Genomic DNA, 19,931 nt, shown 5'->3' with positions numbered 1-19,931 from the left:
TCAGATGAATATTTATTACAAGGTATATTTATTACAATTACATTCGTTACAAGATAATAAATATCAGTTCAAAATATATGCTTTTAAATATGAATTCCGAGGCTAAAAAACATCATGAGCCTTAATAATAATATTTAATGAATTTATATTGGTAGCTAATACAATACGTAGCGTAGATTATCTCTCTCTTGTTAAAATATCTCACAATTACACTTTTCCTATAACAACTGCAGATGAAATTTGAATAAAAATAATAATCGGTAAAAGAAACGATATAAATATTTTATACACAATCTATTGTGTATACAATAGATATTGTTTAACAATAGTATTATTTAAATTACGATTGAAATGTTTTAACTTTTGCTACGAAAATAAATTGTAAGTGTGTTTGTTTCGCTCAAATCATTATTTCTTGTTGAGTTGTTTTATTATTCGATTTAATAAAATTTATTGAAATTAGAAAAAATAAGCGTTCCTAAACAATAACCGTCCGATTATTGTGACCGTGTGCACGAAAGACAATATCTTTCGGGCTCACAGCTATCCTTGTAAGAATAGGATCACGTTTTAACATTGCAAAGGCGCGTTAGAAACGTCCTAGTAATTCAGAATATTTCAAATGTTATCTTAGAGTGTTTACGTTTGTTTATGTATATAGTAGGTATATTTCACGGAGTATTTAAAACAGTTGAACGACAGGCTGTTGAGGTGAAAAATAAGTAAAAGAATTTGGAAATAGATTATAAATTGATTTGTTCTTTTTAACAATTATTTGTTCGTCATTTGGACGCTTAACACAAAAAAGTAAACACAAAATACTAATAAATATTTTAAACGTCACTATTGTCCAATTTAGTTATTATTCGTTTAAGTTTCAATTGCTTTAAATTGTATTTTACTATGTTTGTTTATTATTCGTCATCCTAAAAATAAAATTTATTTTCTTCTATGATCAAAAAGAATATATTTATTTATAGAGAACAACTTTGAAAATATTGTTTCCATTTTAAGTTTGAAATGTTGTAATGTACAACAAAATGAGAATAATTGCTCTTGAAATAAGAAATAATTCATTCAAGTATGCATCAAATTTATGAACTTTTTCCTGTAGTGTCACTAGCTGACATTGAAAATGGTTATCTAAACAGCAAATGAAAAATCGCAGTTTGCCAACACATTTAATTCTTATGAACTAACACCTTTACCCGATTTGTTTCTAATTGCGTTTCTTGATTTCACTTGTTTTAGATTTTCTCGTAGAAGAAATAAGAATTTTAAAAATCAATTTAAGTAGTTGTATACAAATAAATACAGCTAGAAGCGATAAAGTTACCAGGCTAGCATAAACGTCCAAGAGCGAAACTTGCCACCATGGCATATCTTCGGATGCCGATTTTAGTGCATCTTTCCCATGTCGATGTACGTACTGTACCCAAAATAACGCGGTGTCCATGACACTTACTGGTCGATCTTTCATCTGTCTACTAACTTTCTGCACGTTTTCCCTGGCAAACAATCGATGCATTATTGCGCGAATCCCAAACTACTTTTTAGAACGCTTACCTGTACTTAGGATTTTGCAAAATCTGCCGCAGAGCGTGCGTGAAGGTTGCTTCGGTCACTTCGTACAACGGCAATTTAATAGCTATTTTCTTACTGGCATACGTGTTGAGAGTGTAGTGCTGATCGAAAAAAATTGGGATACCAATCATTGGCACCTCGTAGTAAATTGATTCTTGGGTACCCATGAGACCGCCGTGCGTCACGAAGGCTCTTGTGTTTTCGTGTTCTTGAAAAATTGCGTAAAAATCAAAGGGGCGCATCGAAAGCAAACACCAATAAGAACGTATATTTACTCAGCACAGCTCCTTGCTGGAGCCAGGTTTGCGTAAGAACGTTGGAAGGGAGACCAGCCGGTAACAGTTCTGGTTTTGCAATTTTCATAAGCACACGGACCGGTGCGATATTTTCGAAAGACTTGTAGAACGCTTCGATTATGTGTCTGGGAAGAGTCTCAATTTTGATCATCGATCCAAAAGTGAATACAACGCAGCCGTTCGTACTTTCGTCGAGCCATTCCTGCACTTGCTGCAATCAATGTACAAGCCGCGAGGCATACAGATCGAATGCAGCGTCTCGTGGGATAATGAAATAAAAATATTACCTTTGCTAAAGTTTCACTTTGGTTCGCAATGTGCAGTCCAGCAACGGGCACAATCTTGGGCATAAAGGCTTTTGCCCCGAACAGAGAGAAATCTTCGACGACAAACATCAAAGCAACGTCCTTGAGCAGATCTGCCGCGTGCGGAAATCCTTCCCCAAAGTATTTCAAGATGTAGTTGTTTTGTATGTCAGAGTACTTGTGTGCTAATCGTATTAAACGATTGTGTGTGATAAAATTGCCGATTCTTTCTGGAAACGACATAGGATTAAAATAGGACGTTACGAAATTCGGCTCGGAGGCTAGATTTACTGGATTTCTAAAGGCATCATATTGCCATGGATAGAGTGGCAATGCCTGGACTCCTATAACTGGGACGTTCAGATGGCGGCCGAATGGAATGAAACAATGAGTCATAGAAAACTGCAAAAACATTTGAGTATAGATAATATTAATTAACAAAGCAATTTGAGAAAAGTTACGTAGACCGTACCTCCATAATGATAATATCGTATGGTGGATCCTTTGGTGGGTCACGGATAAGTTTTTGAAATTGTGGCATCCTCAATAAATCACATATAGGATGACAAAGGTCACGATACCAAGAGTCCATTAACTGAACAGTATCTGGTATTGATGTCACTGCTTCGATGGTAACATTGTTGGTTAGAGCTGGTAATGTGCCTTCTAAACTGATATCATTATAATTCGGTATTGGATTTTTCAAGGGAAAGTGACTATAAACATCCACTTGATGACCCTTTGCTGCTAAAGCCTTTAACAACTCCTCGCCCATTACAAATTGACTTTTCATTTGGAATGGGAAGATGCCCAAAATTCGCAATACATTGCTCGTTTGAACAGTGCAACATAGCCATATCATTATCAATCCCAAGGTAGTTGATTTTGCAGATAGTAACATTTTCAAAACTATAAAGAACAATTTTTATTGGCAAATTCTTCTTTGTTACAACTTCGTTTTCACCTGAAATTATAGTTGTGTATTAAGTATATTCATATATGAATTTACTTTCCATGGATAAAATTCGTGAATTTGATTATACTTGATTAATTTCAAGCTTTCATATAATATTATATTTTTTCATTATTCTTCAAATTATCACTGGCCATTTACCCAAAGTCAACAATAAATAAGCATCAATGATTACAAAGCGACATCAACAATTATCAAATGAAGACGTTTTATAGATTTCGATATTCGGAGCTCAATATTGCTTCCTCGTAATGAAAGCTTTGTCTTGATAAAAATAAAATAATTTCCTTTTTATATAACTTTCATAACTCATAATAATAACTTCCTTAAATTCGCGTATTGTACGTACACGTGTAATGTGCTGACAATACGTTAATTTTATCTCAAACATCTTGAATCCTTTAGCTACCTTGACAAATTGGTGATATTAGAAGGAAGCTTGGATAGATGTGCTGAAATTTTGAAGTTACTTATTAGCGTGACGTCTCGAGTTTTAACTTGCAAAACTTATCTGGAAATTGTAGAAACATTGAAGAATCGGGATTAAAAAAATGTTTTATAAATATTCGACAACGAGCTATTGTTTCTGTTTGAAAAGAGTAAACATTTGACAAAGGCAATGTTTTATGGTATATGTGGTAGATGGGACGGAACAGTCTTCGTTAATTTACTTTTTGAACCATTAAAGGGCATATTTGAATGTGATTTTTCACCTTTTTACGTCAAAAGAATAAACAATATATCCTTAATAATATTGTTATGATGATGTTGTTTTTTAAACCAATTTATATGTACTTCAAGAGAATGAGAAAATTAGTTGAGTTACTCAATATTTTTACTAGAATGTTATTTATTAATCCATTAACACCGAAAACTCGAAAATGTTACGTTAAATTTGTTATTACATTTACATTGGAAAAGGGTTCTGTAGACGTTTGCAACAACATTTCCACATATTTTTGAGATCGCTCTATAAGATTCTGTGATAAAATAATTTTTTTTTACAGAAAAATACAACATTGCGTTATAAAAAAGTACAAATTTAAAGAAAAAAATTTTTAAGACTAGATTTCATATTAAAATCCTTTAGTTTGACTCAAAAAGTCTCACATTTTAGCACAAACTTCCGAAGCTTTCGAGATATATGTTGAAAAAACAATTCAACATGAAATTATAAAAATGGCGGTTTTTGGTAATTAATTTTTATTTGTTTGATATATTATTTAAGTCGCTGCCTCACTTTACAAGGATGTTACATGGTGATTTTTTAGTTTTTTATGTCCCTAATTACGAATCTGACGTCAGATTTGCAAAATTGACTTTTTTAAATACTTTGTTTAAATAAATTTTTGCAAAATTAAATGTTTTTGTAAGACGCACATATTTAAAATAGTTTTTTTGGTTACTGAGAGTAAATTTTAAACATAACTGAAAAAAAATGTAATTTACATATTTCAAAATTTATCGCTAGATTCATAATCAGCAACTACAAAAACCGTTGTAAGAACGTGTACTTGCAAATATTTTAAATTTTGCAATAATTTGTTTAAAAAAATTATGTTTAAAAAGTCAATTTTGCAAATCTAACTTTAGATTCATAATCAGCAATCTTAAAAACTAAAAAATCACCATGTGCACCCTTGCATAGTGAAGCAGTAACTTATATTGGCTAAGATATTAAACAAACAAAAATTTACTACGAAAAACCGCTATTTTTACACTTTCATGTTGAATTTTTTTAAAGATCATATTTAGAATAGAAAGTTTCAGGAGTTTGTTGTAAAATGTAACACTTTTTGAGTAAAAATTAATGATTTTAAAATAAAATTTGGTTTATAAATATTTTTTTCATTAAATTTTCAATAGTATTTTTTTTAACATTGAAATTCTTTGTAAGCAAAAAAATGTTTTGACCACGGAATTTTATAGAACAACTTCAAAAATATATAGAAACGTTATTGCAAACATTTACATAACCCTTTTTCACTGTAAATGTAACAACAAAGTTAACGTAAAATTTTTCAAGTTTCGGCGTCAATGGGTGAATGCTACTGACGCAAGCTATTGATGTGACTAAGTTAAGGATGAATAACGTTATTTTTGACATATATATCTAGATAAACAGAATCAACTTTGACAAAGTAATTAAGTACTGTTAAGACTTCTTCACTTGAAAAAAGACTTTAAAGATGTTCTTTTGTAAGAGTCAACTTAGGAAGCTAATTGTTTACGTTAAATATTTTTACAGACGACATATAGTTATTAAAACATTATTAATTACACTAGATTAGTGAAACAAAATTGACAAAATCATAGCTTTTGTGTACCGCTACATGGATATTAGTTTTCCAAAATTGTGGCCAGATTTATTCCGTACAGATATCGTTTCTATACGATTTCATTCTACACTAATTTTTTTATTTTATTTTTTTAACATAATGCTTCTCTTTTGAACATGAAAAATAAAATACTACTTTCTTAAAGAATAAAATATTATTTAACATTATATCACTCAACAAATAAATATGTGTTAATGTACGCGCATATATGAACCCTTAATGGCTCAGGCTAAAACTGGCAGTGATAGCATCTAACTAACTACGTCATCCTTTGCATAATTGAAAAAAAATACCCGTGATTTTTCTTTTGTCACTTGCAGTCGTTTACAAACAATTATTTAAACAAATTGTCGTGAGTCATTATTTTTAAAAACTGATTGCAGCAATCGATTCTAAGAAAAAAATCACGAGGAAAACTTCTATTACGTTATTTCTCGAAGGTCAATTTGTTGGTATGAAACGGTAGTGAACAATAAATGTCAGAATAGATCGTGTCAAATTTCAAGCGAAATTTAAGCCAGATGGCATTCAACTAATTATGCCATCCTTTGCATAATCACAAAAAAAAATTACCCGTGTTTTTTTTTTGTAATTGTTTATAAAAATGTATTTAAGTAAATAATTATACAATTCATTAGTTTTAAAAACTAATTACACCATCTTACAACAAAAATTTGATATTTGTGTTTTCTTCGTGATTTTTTCCGCAGAACTGATTGCTGCAATCAGCCTTTTTAAAATAATGACTTGTATGACAAATTATTTAAATAATTTTTTATAAACGATTACAAATGACAAAAGAAAAAATACGGGTATTTTTTTTTCGATTATGCAAAGGATGGCGTAGATAGTTGGATGCTATCACTGTCAGTTTTGGCCTGGGCCTTAATGGATTATGAAGCGACCGTAATCGAAAATAGCGAACGCGAGCGTGAAAGAGGCTGAACGAAAATTCGGGAGCGCATGGAGGAGTCAAGCAGGCGGTCGCGCGATGGAAGATGAAGAGTGGCACCCGGCTAGGCAAAGTTATTGATACACATAGCATCGACAAATAGAAAAAAAAAAGAATCGAGTCTTCTCTTGTTCTTCTGCTGGTCTTATTTTCCTCGCCCAAGTCTCTTTGTCACGCGTTTATTGCGGCCAATTCTCGCGCGTGATCGTGAAAGTGAAGAATGGTGACCAACCGGCACAGCGTGTCCGTCGAGAGACGCAGCGAACATCAGCACTGAATAAATAAACTGACTGTTGGTACTTTGTTTCGTGTCACGCTTATGTTCGCCTAATTAACTTCCTATACTAATCCACGCTCACAGTAGTAAACCTGTAATTCGAATTTTTTCATCTTCCTTTTTGCTTCGTGAATACGCGCTTATTTCAGCTGCGCTAAACGTGTGCGCATCAGTACCGAGTATACCAGACGTTAAATAGTTTATTTCTTTAACCACCCGTTACAATCTTCCTACAGGCAGGATAACTCAGATATTTCATATGAGCTGTAAATTATTAGAGCGTAATGGTTTTTTTCCGGAGCTCAAATTTACCTCGTCATCCTCTTAACAACCACAGATCGACTTGATTACGACTTTGAACGCTATCGTGTAAAAAGTTTATCGTTTCGTCTATTGTTGTTTACCATGTCCGATTTACAATTCGCAGTCGTAAAACGTTACGGTAACGACGACAACACACGTGGAAATTAGGTGAATGCTTTTTCCTGACGAATCCTCTAGTATGCGGCGGACGACCGCTAATCGTTCTCAATGATGTCAATAAGTAAAAAATACTGAATTGAGTGAAAACTGATAAGTAATTGCATTTGATGTCCGATATACTCGTAACGTCAGCTAATACGAACTGACAAAAAGCACGATTATAGTCAGCTGACAAGTGCAAAATGAGTAATTCATATTGGAATGGTAATAACAACGAAGTTTTGATATGTAATGCTCTAGGTTATTTTGACGTGACTTTTCCTCTTAGTATGTTAATGGGCTTTTTAAAATTGTAGTCAATGTCAAGCATGAACTTATTCCCACAAGATCAAGAGATAATTTGAATGCCATTTCAAGCATTCCAATAGGGAATCTTACTGCTTCAGAAAAATAAAAAATTACTTTAACTAAGATTGAATGGTTGATGCCATATGTGATGGTTGCGTTGCGGTCAAAGAAAAAATCAAATTACTCAATCAGATTGGATGAGATCGTGCAATTTCAATAAGTTATCGTACTTGGGAAATGTATGAGTTTCTAAAATTATCTCGTACATCAAAGCATGTTTGGAGTATTAAGACTTCCAATCAATTGGAAAATCCTTGCTTTGTTATTTTAGTTTTTCAAACTAAACGTAAAAGTTTAGCGAGCGTTATTTCTAGTAATTTTGATCACTATAACATTAGTAATGTTAAGCTATTTCTCAATTCACAATGCTATCCATATGGAAATCTCAATTTGAACATCAATCAAAATCAGTATGCTGTTCTCTACGATATGTATACTAATTTTCAAAATGCCTACTATGGTAAAGAAAACGAGCCGTTACTCAATAAAAAAGATTTCATTAATGAAGTACCGCTAATAGTTATAGACTGCTCCAAACAAAGTGAAATATTAAAAAGCGCACCAGTCGATTTTCTTGAAGATACTACGGCCTACTGCTTAATATTACGCGATCGTATTGTACAACATAATTCTATTAGTGGTAATATCAAAAATTATTTAAAATTAACAAGACATTTTGTAACCAATGTACACATTGCTTTTCAATAAAAAGAAATAAAATATATCCATTATTAATGTGATAAATGAAATACTTATAATCATACTATATCACTCAGGGGGCAGGTTATGGTGACTATGACTCCCTCTACTTTCGAATGGTGATAAGGTATCGGCTTTATATAAAATAAACACATGCATGTACTCTCATAACAGGTTTGGTATCTGGTAGAGTTCACATTAACTTCTTCATTTTTTCAAATGGATTACGTACTAGATATTCAAGGCTTTCAAGGTTCAGACAAGTCTTTTATATGTAAAGAACTGGCCTATTTACCTTTAGATAGTGATACTTGTCCAACTGTGCTTTTCTTTTAATCATCGATCATTGACTTAAATTTCCTATCACATGTCGTAAAGTGAATAAATTTTTAGAAATGTTTCATCTTGGTATATTATAGAGATCTGGTATTATACCATATAAAATTTTACCATGTGTATTGAACAATCATTTATATAATTCTAAAAATATTTATGTAAAAGGATTCCAAAGGGAGCAATAGTTACGAAAAATATTACCTAAAAAGTAAATATAAAAATGATTTGTTGTCAGATATTCAAACCATTATTAATTACAAACTTTTTTCCTTTTATCGAAAAATTTTGGATCTTGAAAGTGATATAAGATGTCCACCATTGAGAGAATTACCTTTGCCATTAAAAACGTTGTGTATATATCATTACGGTTGTCGAGCTAACTTTGTACGTGCCGTTACAAATGCACAAAAATTGTTTACATGGATTAAAGATAGATAGAAGCAATCCAAACTCGGAGGTATCGATGAAGTAAATAGTAATACATTTGAAAATTGATCTAAATATTTCGAAATAGCTATGTCGACTACTAAAAAAGAGACTGCTCTATATTTAATGTATAATTGAACAACAAATTAATAATAGGGTTGAATGATAAATGAAATTTATACCGCAATAATCAATTGTAGCACTTGCTTAAATAGAGAACAGCAACCATGCTATACGTTCTACGCAAACTCCCTCTACTATAAAAACTAAAGAGACCTATGAAAGGACGGAGATTTGCAACGATTGAAGAGATAAAGATTGCATCGCTGGAAGAGCTCAAGGCTATACCGAAAAGTGCTTATGAGAAGTGCTTTGAGGATTGGAAAAACCGTTGGCATAAGTGTATTGTATCTGAGGGGGATTACTTTGAAGGGGACAACATAAATATTGATAAATAAATAAATATTTTTTCTTAAAAATACAAAGTCACCCCTTACTTTTTGAACACACCTCGTATATAGCTTAGCAAGCTAGAGACACTACCGCTCTCCGTAGCGAGCGTACCTCAAACCACACCTAGCCAGTATGTATATAGTTTACCAAGCGCCCTACCAACTTCTACAGCGTCGTGCCTTTACAATCTCTATAGGACAAATCTACGTTGACAGTCTATATAAAAAAATTTATTATTATATAGACACCACCCACTCCCTGACAACTCACGACGCGTGCGCATGCGCAATCCCCTATGTATGTTTCAACTTACCTGAACCCTCTACGAAGTGGCTTGAAACATACATTACTTCTCTACTAATGTCATAGGGAATACGTTTTGATTCTGAATAGTAGGATGTACGAGGTGTGTTCAAAAAATAAGGTGACTTTGTATTTTTAAGAAAAAATATTTATTTATTTATCAATATTTATGTTGTCCTCTTCAAAGTAGTCCCCCTCAGATACAATACACTTATGCCAACGCTTTTTCCAATCCTCAAAGCACTTCTCATAAGCACTTTTCGGTATAGCCTTGAGCTCTTCCAGCGATGCAGTCTTTATCTCTTCAATCGTTGCAAATCTCCGTCCTTTCATAGGTCTCTTTAGTTTTGGGAACAAGAAAAAGTCACATGGGGCCAAATCCGGTGAATATGGTGACTGAGGCATGATTGTTGTGTTGTTTTTGGCCAAAAAATCTCTCACAAGCAAAGATGAGTGAGCAGGGGCATTATCGTGATGCAAAAGCCATGAATTGTTTTTCCACAATTCTGGGCGTTTTCTTCGTATTGCTTCTCGCAAACGGCGCATAACTTCAAGATAATACTGTTTATTGACCGTACGTCCATATGCTAAGATCTCCTGATGCACCACGCCATGGTAATCGAAGAAAACAGTGAGCAAAACTTCGACATTTGATCGGTCTTGGCTCATCTGGGCTCTTCCATTGGGACGATTGGACTTTGGTTTCGATATCATAACCATATACCCATGATTCGTCACCAGTTATAACCCTTTTGAGTAAATCTGGGTCGTCGTTGACGTCATTCAACAGTTCTTGAGCGATGCTCATGCGACGTATATTATTGAGAAAACGTATTTATATTTGTAAACAATTCTCATGGTAAACATACACAAAGTGCTTTTATAACTTGAAGCACTTGAGCAGTGCTTTCGATATATTTGTATTAAAAGTAATAAATGAATATTATTTAATGGAACATTTCTTGAATGAAAACGGGTTTGTATTTATTTACGTCTATCATTAATAAAAACAATAAAATACGTATTGTTGACTAGTGAAGATATTTTTTGGGGGTGGTTTAATGATATTTATTTCAATACCATAGCTTTTACTATATTCGCTCGTACATCTAATTTTTTTATTACTCAGATATATTGGAATCACCTAGATAAAAATTTCACATCAAGTGAGGGAATATTTCACGCGCGTATGCAATGTGCATTTGTATACATACCACTTTCGATTTGTACAATTCGACTGGCTATGTGTCAACGTGATGTCAAAGTTCGATCTGTCGACTTGAGGTATATACTTGCTATTACGCCGACTTGCGCGCGACTGCGAATCGCAGCAATCGCAAGCAACCAGAACAGAATAAGTAGTCGTCTGCTGCATCGGTGCGTGAAATTGTTGAATGCACTCCGCGAAGATAGGAAGATAAAATCTCTTTCAGGTCTCCTATGACTCAGCATGACTTACACATGTCAATTATCTTATCTTATAACTTTGTTTAAATTATGGGTGCATTTGCTCAAATTAGGTATATTTATTTCAAAAGTATGAATTTACAACATTTGAACTTCTTACTATGGTAGTATTTAATATCAGATCACTATTCAAAATACGAATGTCGAGGTATACCTATATTCTGCAACTTATTTTAATTGAATGATGTACGCCTTATTCATTCATAAAAATCAGTAAGCAAATGAAAACACATAGCATCCAAAAGCTTATTTTCAGTAAGAGCCTGTGCAGCGCCAAATATATACATTATGCTACTAGTGTAAAGAGAACGTGACCTAAGAACAATTGTTGCATGTGCTATGAATTTATTGAAAATAAGTGTCGCGAGACTCGATGAAACCTAAGTAATTATTATTATAAAAAATTTTCTGATAAATAGAAAATATGTTTTCATTGAACCAATTGGTGTATTTTTTTAATGATTTATAAAATTCAACGCATTCATTTGATATCTTATAAATTTAAACATTTATTAAATTTAAACTAAAAGACAAATTTATAAAGAGAGAATTAAAAAGTTCGTCATGATTTTGATTGATATGTGTTTGAAATAATTAAACGAACTGATAAATTTATGACTGGAATGAATTCAAATTTATAAGTGAAACTGCGAGAAAAAAGGGAGATAGGTGCGTGTTAATGAGATTTTACAAATTTATGATGACTTTGGTTGATTAGAATTATTTGACAAATCATTAAAAGAAACATTGACACCTTCAATTTCAAGAGAGAAAACTTTTTAAGTTTTTTAATAAACATATTGCTTTTTGCGTTTTTTACAGGTGAATCCCATATAGTTTGGCGAACTAGGATAATTTAAGAAAACTTGATAATCAGTAACATAAACACAGTAATAATGATAAATAAATAAGTCATCGTTGGAAGCTGTTATAAAGGGTGTATCAAAAGTTTTTCGAGAGTGTACAGTTACTTTTGGTACAAAAATTATTTATGACTATTGTGACGGCGGACCATTTTTTTCTTAAAATTTTAATATTTCTGTATAGCATTTAAGACAAGCGGAGAAACGAGAACAGTCGCTCAAAAGCGAGGGGGACCGAAACAAGTTATTAGAATTTTTCCCCGAAAAACAATAAAACCGCGACTGCATCCGAGCCAGCGTTCTCAAACGCATGCAAAGAGCGTGTAGCCCCTTGTATGTGTTTAACACGTGTCAACATGTCGATGAGAGGAGAGAGTCATAAAACTGCGACTAACATCCTGTAAGCCACTTTTCCAACGGATTTTTCCTCCTTTTAGAATGCTCAAAAATTTACCATTGAAATGAAATAAAATTAAAATTATCTAAATACAATTGTTTCGTTATCGCAATACATCCCGGATAATTATGACTTCTCAAACCTCTCATCGAGTTCTCATTTCAAAGCTAGGATTAGTTAGAAAATAAGAAAAACAGAGGAAAAATCCAAGAAAAAAATTATTATATACGCGCACTATATTGTTAAACGGATTTTTATTGTAAGAAATTAGGAGATAATCGCCTTGTTAAGTTACATAAGTTTTGTATTAATACTCCGATTAAAACTGAAATAGAATTGTATGATTAGTGAAAAATTTAATACAATATTGTTCCTAGCACTAAGTAGCTTGTAAGTTATCGAGTTTACAAAAAAGAATAATTTTTAAGTTATTGTAAATCCGCTTATTGGATAAATCTTAGTTGAGAATGATACTCGAGGAGCCATCTCACGAGCCAAGGCCTGTACCTCTGCGTTCGCTCCTCCGATTTTCTCCACGCCCCCGCTCCAATTAGGGCCCGAAAAATCAGTGAAGAAAATGAGAAGAGACAAATGGGCCAATGAAAGCATCATCGCTTACTCCACTCCTCCCAAAGCTAAGACGCTAAGAGAGGGACTTACCACCCAGCCACCCCGAGTGTATAAAAAGAGATGTACGAGCTTCGAGCGTCAGTCGTGGAGAAAAAAATCAGAGAGTGAAAAAAAATCAAGTGAAGAAGAAAATCAAGCAGTACTATCAGTAAGGAGCAGGAAGCCAAACAGCCAAGTGGAACGAGAAGAACTGGGGAAAATCAACCGAGTTAAAACAAGGACGCATAGGCAAAGAAAAGGCGTATTATAAAATAAAAAGAAAAACAGTAAGCAAACGAAACAATTTTTATTTCCTGTTTTTCAATCTTTCTTTCTTCTAGTTAAGAAATAGCTCGTGCTTCCCTTTCTTTTTTTATCTGGAGACTACTTTTGATAGGCTCCAGGTATTTATATTATTAGGAAAACCCGGGTACTACTATTGATAGGACCCGTGGTGCTTCTAGCTCAAAGATTACGACTTTCGATCGGAATCTGAGAGCGGAAGTATAGGCTCTGTGGCACTTTCCCCCTCGATTTAGACAATTTCTTGACGAGTGATCCACGCCAGTTTAGGCGAGAAATCGCAGTTCTGGCGACAACGAATCCTGAGACTGCGCTAAGCCTCAGCCGCACCTGAGCTGTGTCGTTGCCACGACGTCACATAAAATTTTGGAGGCCCCGGAGGGATCACTGTCAAGAAAAATTATAGGAATATTCTTTCCTTAAATAAAAATAATTTTTAAGGAAAGGATATTAGTAGGGTTTTCCTTTTTGTGACTTGCGTCAGTGAAAAAAATATACATAAAAATGATAAAAATATAAGAAAGAAATAAAAATAAAAAAATTAATAATGATTATAAGTCCTAAAAAGAAAAAAATTACTGACTCAATTCAGGAATAGATAATAAGGTTTACATCGATAAATAAAAAACTTGCAGCACAATATCGGTAGGACTAAACGAATGGAATATTTCCACTCCCCGCGTCGCGAATGACTTTAAAAAAAATTTGTTTTCCATTATGCCCCCGTTCGTAAATTTTAATAGTTTTTCCCACGAAACGGTTGATACGCTAGACGAAATAATCGAGAATATTCAATCGTTAAGAGATAATCAAATAACCGTAATAGATAGGGTAAATAATCATAGTGCCGACATTTCAAAAATTAATAATAACGGTCGTAGTTTAAGTGCACGCGTCGCAAAACTAGAATTAGAAAATAAAAATAGGATCGAGCAGATAGCTAGTTTAGGAAATCTTTGCGTGGATTTAATTAAAATTAACAAGATTTATAAAAAACAGATAAGAACGGTAATAAAGCACGCGAAAATTAATAAAAAATTAATTGCACAACAAAAAATTTCCACCAACGTTTTAAGAACAAAAATTGAAAAATTAACAAAGGCTCTCGAAAAATTAAGTTTAGCATAGAAAATAAGTAAAAATAGATTAGATTAGAAAAATCGTTACACAAAAAATAATATATGTCCCTGTTTTTCTTCTTTTTCAAAAAAAAGTGAAAATCCAAGGCAAAAGGTGCAATTTCTCCAAAAAGCGAAGGAAGCAAATAGCACGGATTTACGCTATTACACCTGGAGCACGCACTCCTGAAGAGCAACGCATATTCAAGATATTAGAAATACAAAGGAAAAATACGGAAACAGTAGACAACGAACCAAGGCACGAAGCAAGACCGAGCTTAGATGATAGGATAAATCTTTTATTATCCAGTAATATCAATCTAGCTTGCAAGCATGGTAAGGATTCCCAGCAATGCCTAGATTGCATTAGAAGTTTTCGAGAACTCGGACGGATTCCGAAAAAAAGGTCAGAAAACCAGAAGACTGTTTTAAAGGAAAATCAAACCAACATAGAGCGCATTGATCGCCCTAATAAAAATCAAAAGAAGATTAAAGAATATAGTGAGAAAAAAATAAAGAAATTACACCGGGACTTATTTAAGCCGGAAAAGAGAATTCTAAAAAATATTGAAATAGCGAAACAAAATACCCAAAGCAGCAGCACGCAGCGTAAATGTTCTTTGAATTAACTCTGAAGTTCAGAACATCAGAAAAATATACCTCTTTAAGGCTCCACAAGGCAAGCGAAGCTAGGTTTAATACCTATAGGCATCCTTGTCCTCAGTGCAATTTCTTGTTTGCACAGCCTGAGATTGTAGAGTCTTCTGACTTCATTATCTACAGAACATTGATAGAATCGAACATTTACGAGGCAGTTGATAGTTCAACAGTGTTTTCAGAGGAAATCCCAGTAGGGACAATAAAGCATTGGGTGAACAACCTGCCATTTAAAGAACTTGAAATATTACATATTGTATATTACTGCCTTGAAAACTATTCAAGTATAAGAGATGGCAGATTCCAACTTACCAGATGGGACCACAGTTGAGGGATGGATACCTAGGTGCTCAATGAGTCACTCATTAGCACAAACATACGAGATGACCGGTATAACATTACAGGATTTCTGTAAGCAACATAGTGGATCTGAATTTGATTTTGAAGAACTCAAATCAAATTTCAAAAAACACTGTCCTGATCTTGACGACATGATAGAGGATAAGCCATCAAAAGCTTTCCAATTCTGCTCACTCATCACTTTTAAAGTAGGTCCTGAATCAAGGAAGGTTAAGAGAGGGTCTGGTGACAAGACATGGAAGTTCATATTTGTCCATAGAAATGGTAAAAATGAAGAGAAACATGTTGTGCACGTCAGCACATTTAAGGGAGAGAATGCAGACTTCAAACAAGAGCTTTTTAAGTTTGCAATGAACATGTCTCTTAAACAAGCCGGGTTGCTTCTTGCACAAAATCTATGCACGTTTTCGCTAAAATTGTTAAAAAGACATATTCCATGGCAGACCCAATAATATTCTTAACACCACTAGCAGGAGCATGCTTCAGCAAAGATGACATTGCCAATATGGCAGAAGAGCTAGGAATGAGTGTAGATGACTGCACTATCACCATAAACGATAGTGCTCAAAGTGGAGGTCAGTACTTGGCCCACTCAGATTGTAGCTTTGCAGCATGCATTGCATTGTCTGCTGCGAGGGGTCTTAGGGATGGAAATTTAAGGAAATCTATCGTTAGTAAGACCGTTAAACAGTATATTATTAGGGGAAAGAATCCAGATATGGCTAAAATTGCCATTATAGCTAAATTTTCGACAGGAGGTAATACCTTCTGGAAAACAATACCACGAGACATATGCAAATTCAATCATTACGGGATATTATATGAAGGCATAGCCAACAAAATAATAGACGAGCACCAAAACCGCATATACTCCTTGATAACAGAAGATATTACCTTCGCGTTAATGGCAAAAGGGAAAAGACAAATCTGTGGTTATGAAATTGTTCAAACCGAACACCCAAAATTATTCATTTTTGAAACCACTAGAGGAGTCTCATCCTTTGTTGTAGCAAAGAAATTATCATTAAGTAATTTAGACATATTCGCATATGTTAATTCTGAGACTGCGCTAAGCCTCAGCCGCACCTGAGCTGTGTCGTTGCCACGACGTCACACTATCAAATGTCTACTTTAACTCAAAGTTAAGTACATATCTGAAAACAAAATTTCCCGCTCTATTCATTTCCGAAAGAAAAAATAGGGGTTTCCATTTAAAAAAAAGGTTGATCTTGAAAAGACCATAAACAATGACCTTGGGGTCAAAGTTAAGATCATCAATTATTTCTTTGGATCAAACCCTACAACTTTTTGAATAATTTTCTTGGAAAATGCGATCCTGGAAAGTTTTTCCAAATGCACAGATACTTTTGGTACACCCTATGTATTGTATACTATTATTATTTATTTATTTTTAGTTTAACAGCTACGTTGTTATATGAAGAATTTGCAGTTTTTGGATAATATATTGAAAATTTATTAGCAATAACATAATTATTATTTTTATACATCGTTTCGTCAATTCTAGGAATCTCAATACTTTTGACTCCTGTACTTGTCCAAACCTGAATTCTATAATTCATTATTTCATAAAAATATGCATAGTATATATTTAGTGGTATTTTTATAATGGTGATGTTTGTAAATTTATAAAAAATATTTACCAAATATTTAATTCTGCTAATACTATAGTTTTGTTAAAAATGTAGATCTTGGCAATGTAGAAGCTCATTCCAAATAGTTTACAACACAGAAAAATAGCGGTATTGTTGAAATGTTTCTTTTATTATTAACTACGAATTATTGAATTTTTTCCTTGAGTTCAGAATTGCTCCGTCACTCTCCTCAAAATTTCTCTGTCTGCGAATATTACGGTTTACTTGACTCGATTATGCCTCGACAATTAAAATGCTGTCCATTTATCTTACCAGCCTATTTATTTATCAATAATTACATAAAGCCCAGGAGGACAGCTATCGAAACATTTATCTCAGTTGATTTCATTACGATAGGCTGACCTAAATATCATTATAAATGAGATAATGATAAAGCGACACTTGATGTTCGTTACTTTTAAAATTCTGAGAAGGATCAAAATGAATTCTACAGCATTGGACTATATAAAAAATTGATTAGTCTTGCGATTCGTAAATAAAATGTAATGATCGAGCTTAATATCTTATATTATTTCATAAAAGTAGTATAATGATCGAGAATATTAGATAAATACAGTGTTGAAAACTTGTTTCCGAGCAACAATTGTTGAAATGAATTAATGGGCAAATCCACACTATGGTCACTTTGCATAAGTATTCGTGTGCCCTTTAGGAGTAATAAGTCATACCTGTGCAACTTTTTTACTGTTGGCCGTCGAGGTCAGGGAGATCAAACATTAATAAGTCGTAAAAAAGTTAAATTTTAGAAAAACATTTTTATATTTGATAGCATTGATTGATATACTATCAACTGTTCCGTTTGAGAGAACAATTTGGAATGAATAAAAGTCATAATCAAAAAGTATACCTATCCGTAAGATCTGTACCGTATATTTATCGAGTTTGTAAACAAATCGTAATAAAAATGTCCTACAACTATTCCACTAGCGTCAAATCGTAAACATTTAAACACCCTTAAAATATTATTTATAAGGTATGAAAGTATTTTTGATAATTTTTGGCTTATTATCATTTCATTATTGCTTATATTTTTTTTTTTATTATGTAAATATAATGAAAATGCTTACAGATCACGTATTAATAAATTATTTGTCGATGGCTTAGGGGTGGTCAACATTGAATGTGATGGGTTAGTTTTTAAGGATTTAAATATTTCATTTGTGTAAATTTGTATTATTCATTATTATTAGGTCATATTTAATCAATAAAGTAATATAAGTATCTAAATTTCGCATTTCGAACTTTGAACCTTGAGAAGTTTAGATTCATAATTTGTAAATAAAATAAAGAATGAGTTAAGTGTACCAAGGTCAAAAAAAGTAATTGTATATTTAAGACAAAAAATGTATCAGAGAAGTTAGTAACTATAAATAAGTTATGTAAAATATGTAAACAATTGTATAAGCTACGTGCAACAAAGCAACAAAGTCCATTTCTTTTTTTTTTTGCAAATATATTATACGTAAAGTTTAGAAAAAACTAATTTTTATAATCATCGATTCTTAATAAATTGCTATTATATGTATTTGAAGGAAATAAAATTTTTTTTTTCAGATTAATATCGTGAAAGAACATAGTATTTTTCGTATTTAAAATAAATGTTGGTGTAGAAAATTTAGATATCACTGGTAATACAGAATTCCAAAACGTATCACTGGATTTTTTTAAGTCTAATTTTTTGAAAATAGCTATGTACTATTAAAATTTCAACTTAACAATATGCGCAAAAGCGAATCATGTGCTACTTTATTTTGAACTAGTGCTATATAATAAAAGAAAATATATACAAGAATTGTAACACTTTCAGTTAACGTTTTGTCGTTCTATGAATATCAAGCTTGCACTTCAAGTTTGCACTCGTTTAATCACTGGATTTTCATCCTACTAGTCGAAGAACTAGCCCTGAATATGGGAAATTATAAGATATCCAGTTAGTTTGTTAAGTGTGTTAGAGAACTTTCTTTCCTGACTTAAGTTTCAATCCCCCAGTATCCATTATTGTAGAAAGAATGCATGAATGCTCGTAAACATCAGAAAATAATTGTATCTTGGTGTTATCGATGCTTACTTTCAAGCGTGCCTTTCTGCACACAGGCTCTATCTCATGAAAAAAGTGAAAAATCCGGAAAAAGTGTACACCTCGATCCTCCAATGCCACGCTAGTCGATCATGAATACTCAGAATGAAAACTGTCTCCACTGGCATAAATGCTTTATGAAACGTCGTAGTAGCCGATTGCTGAATGCGTGGCTTTAACTCCAACGATTGTCACCTTCTCATTGCGCGTATCGGACGTACCAATTCACCGAAGCTCGTTAAAAATATAAGCCCTATCACGTGATATGTATGAAAGCATGATATTTTTTTATCGAGATATAGTGCATTGAAAAAACTTACTCTTTCAAGCCTATATTTGCATGGGGTATATAAAATCGATTCTGTACGCATTTCAATCAAGTACCATCGAACGATTTTTTTCACAATTGACGAAGCATCCAACATTTATTCAAGCTGCGTATTGTATGAAAGGCGCATTTTCATGTAGATAAAATCTCTAAACTATTGTACGTTTGAAAAGTACGAGGGTGGGTCCTTATAAAAAGATAGAAAAATAATTATTTTATATTTCTCAACATAACCTTCTTTTCGATACACTTTTCCAGGCGTCCTTCAAGTTTTTCTAAGCTATCAGAAAAAAATTATTTTGGAA

General features: G+C 32.9%; 1 protein-coding gene across 2 annotated transcripts; it reads right to left on the bottom strand.

Moving 5' to 3' along the window:
* Positions 1-5: 5 nt before the first annotated feature.
* LOC131666508 (UDP-glucosyltransferase 2-like) lies at positions 6-11,156 on the bottom strand. Of its 2 annotated transcripts, none has more exons than XM_058939237.1 (6): positions 10,989-11,156; positions 2,658-3,149; positions 2,168-2,587; positions 1,860-2,091; positions 1,567-1,792; positions 6-1,508 (listed from the first exon to the last, which is right to left on the bottom strand). In XM_058939237.1, exons 2-6 carry the CDS (start codon positions 3,084-3,086, stop codon positions 1,220-1,222), a joined length of 1,596 nt encoding a protein of 531 aa, XP_058795220.1. In that variant the 5' UTR covers positions 3,087-3,149; positions 10,989-11,156; the 3' UTR covers positions 6-1,219. The 2 variants fall into 2 exon arrangements, with proteins under 2 accessions (XP_058795220.1, XP_058795221.1); XM_058939238.1 differs by lacking the exon at positions 10,989-11,156 and adding an exon at positions 6,682-6,746.
* Between the last annotated feature and the right edge of the window lie 8,775 nt (positions 11,157-19,931).

Source organism: Phymastichus coffea, unplaced genomic scaffold (assembly GCF_024137745.1).
Source record: "Phymastichus coffea isolate CEN01 unplaced genomic scaffold, Cenicafe_Pcof_1.1 PCOF00059, whole genome shotgun sequence".
NCBI lineage: Eukaryota > Metazoa > Arthropoda > Insecta > Hymenoptera > Eulophidae > Phymastichus > Phymastichus coffea.
This window is presented reverse-complemented; position numbering and strand designations above follow the sequence as displayed.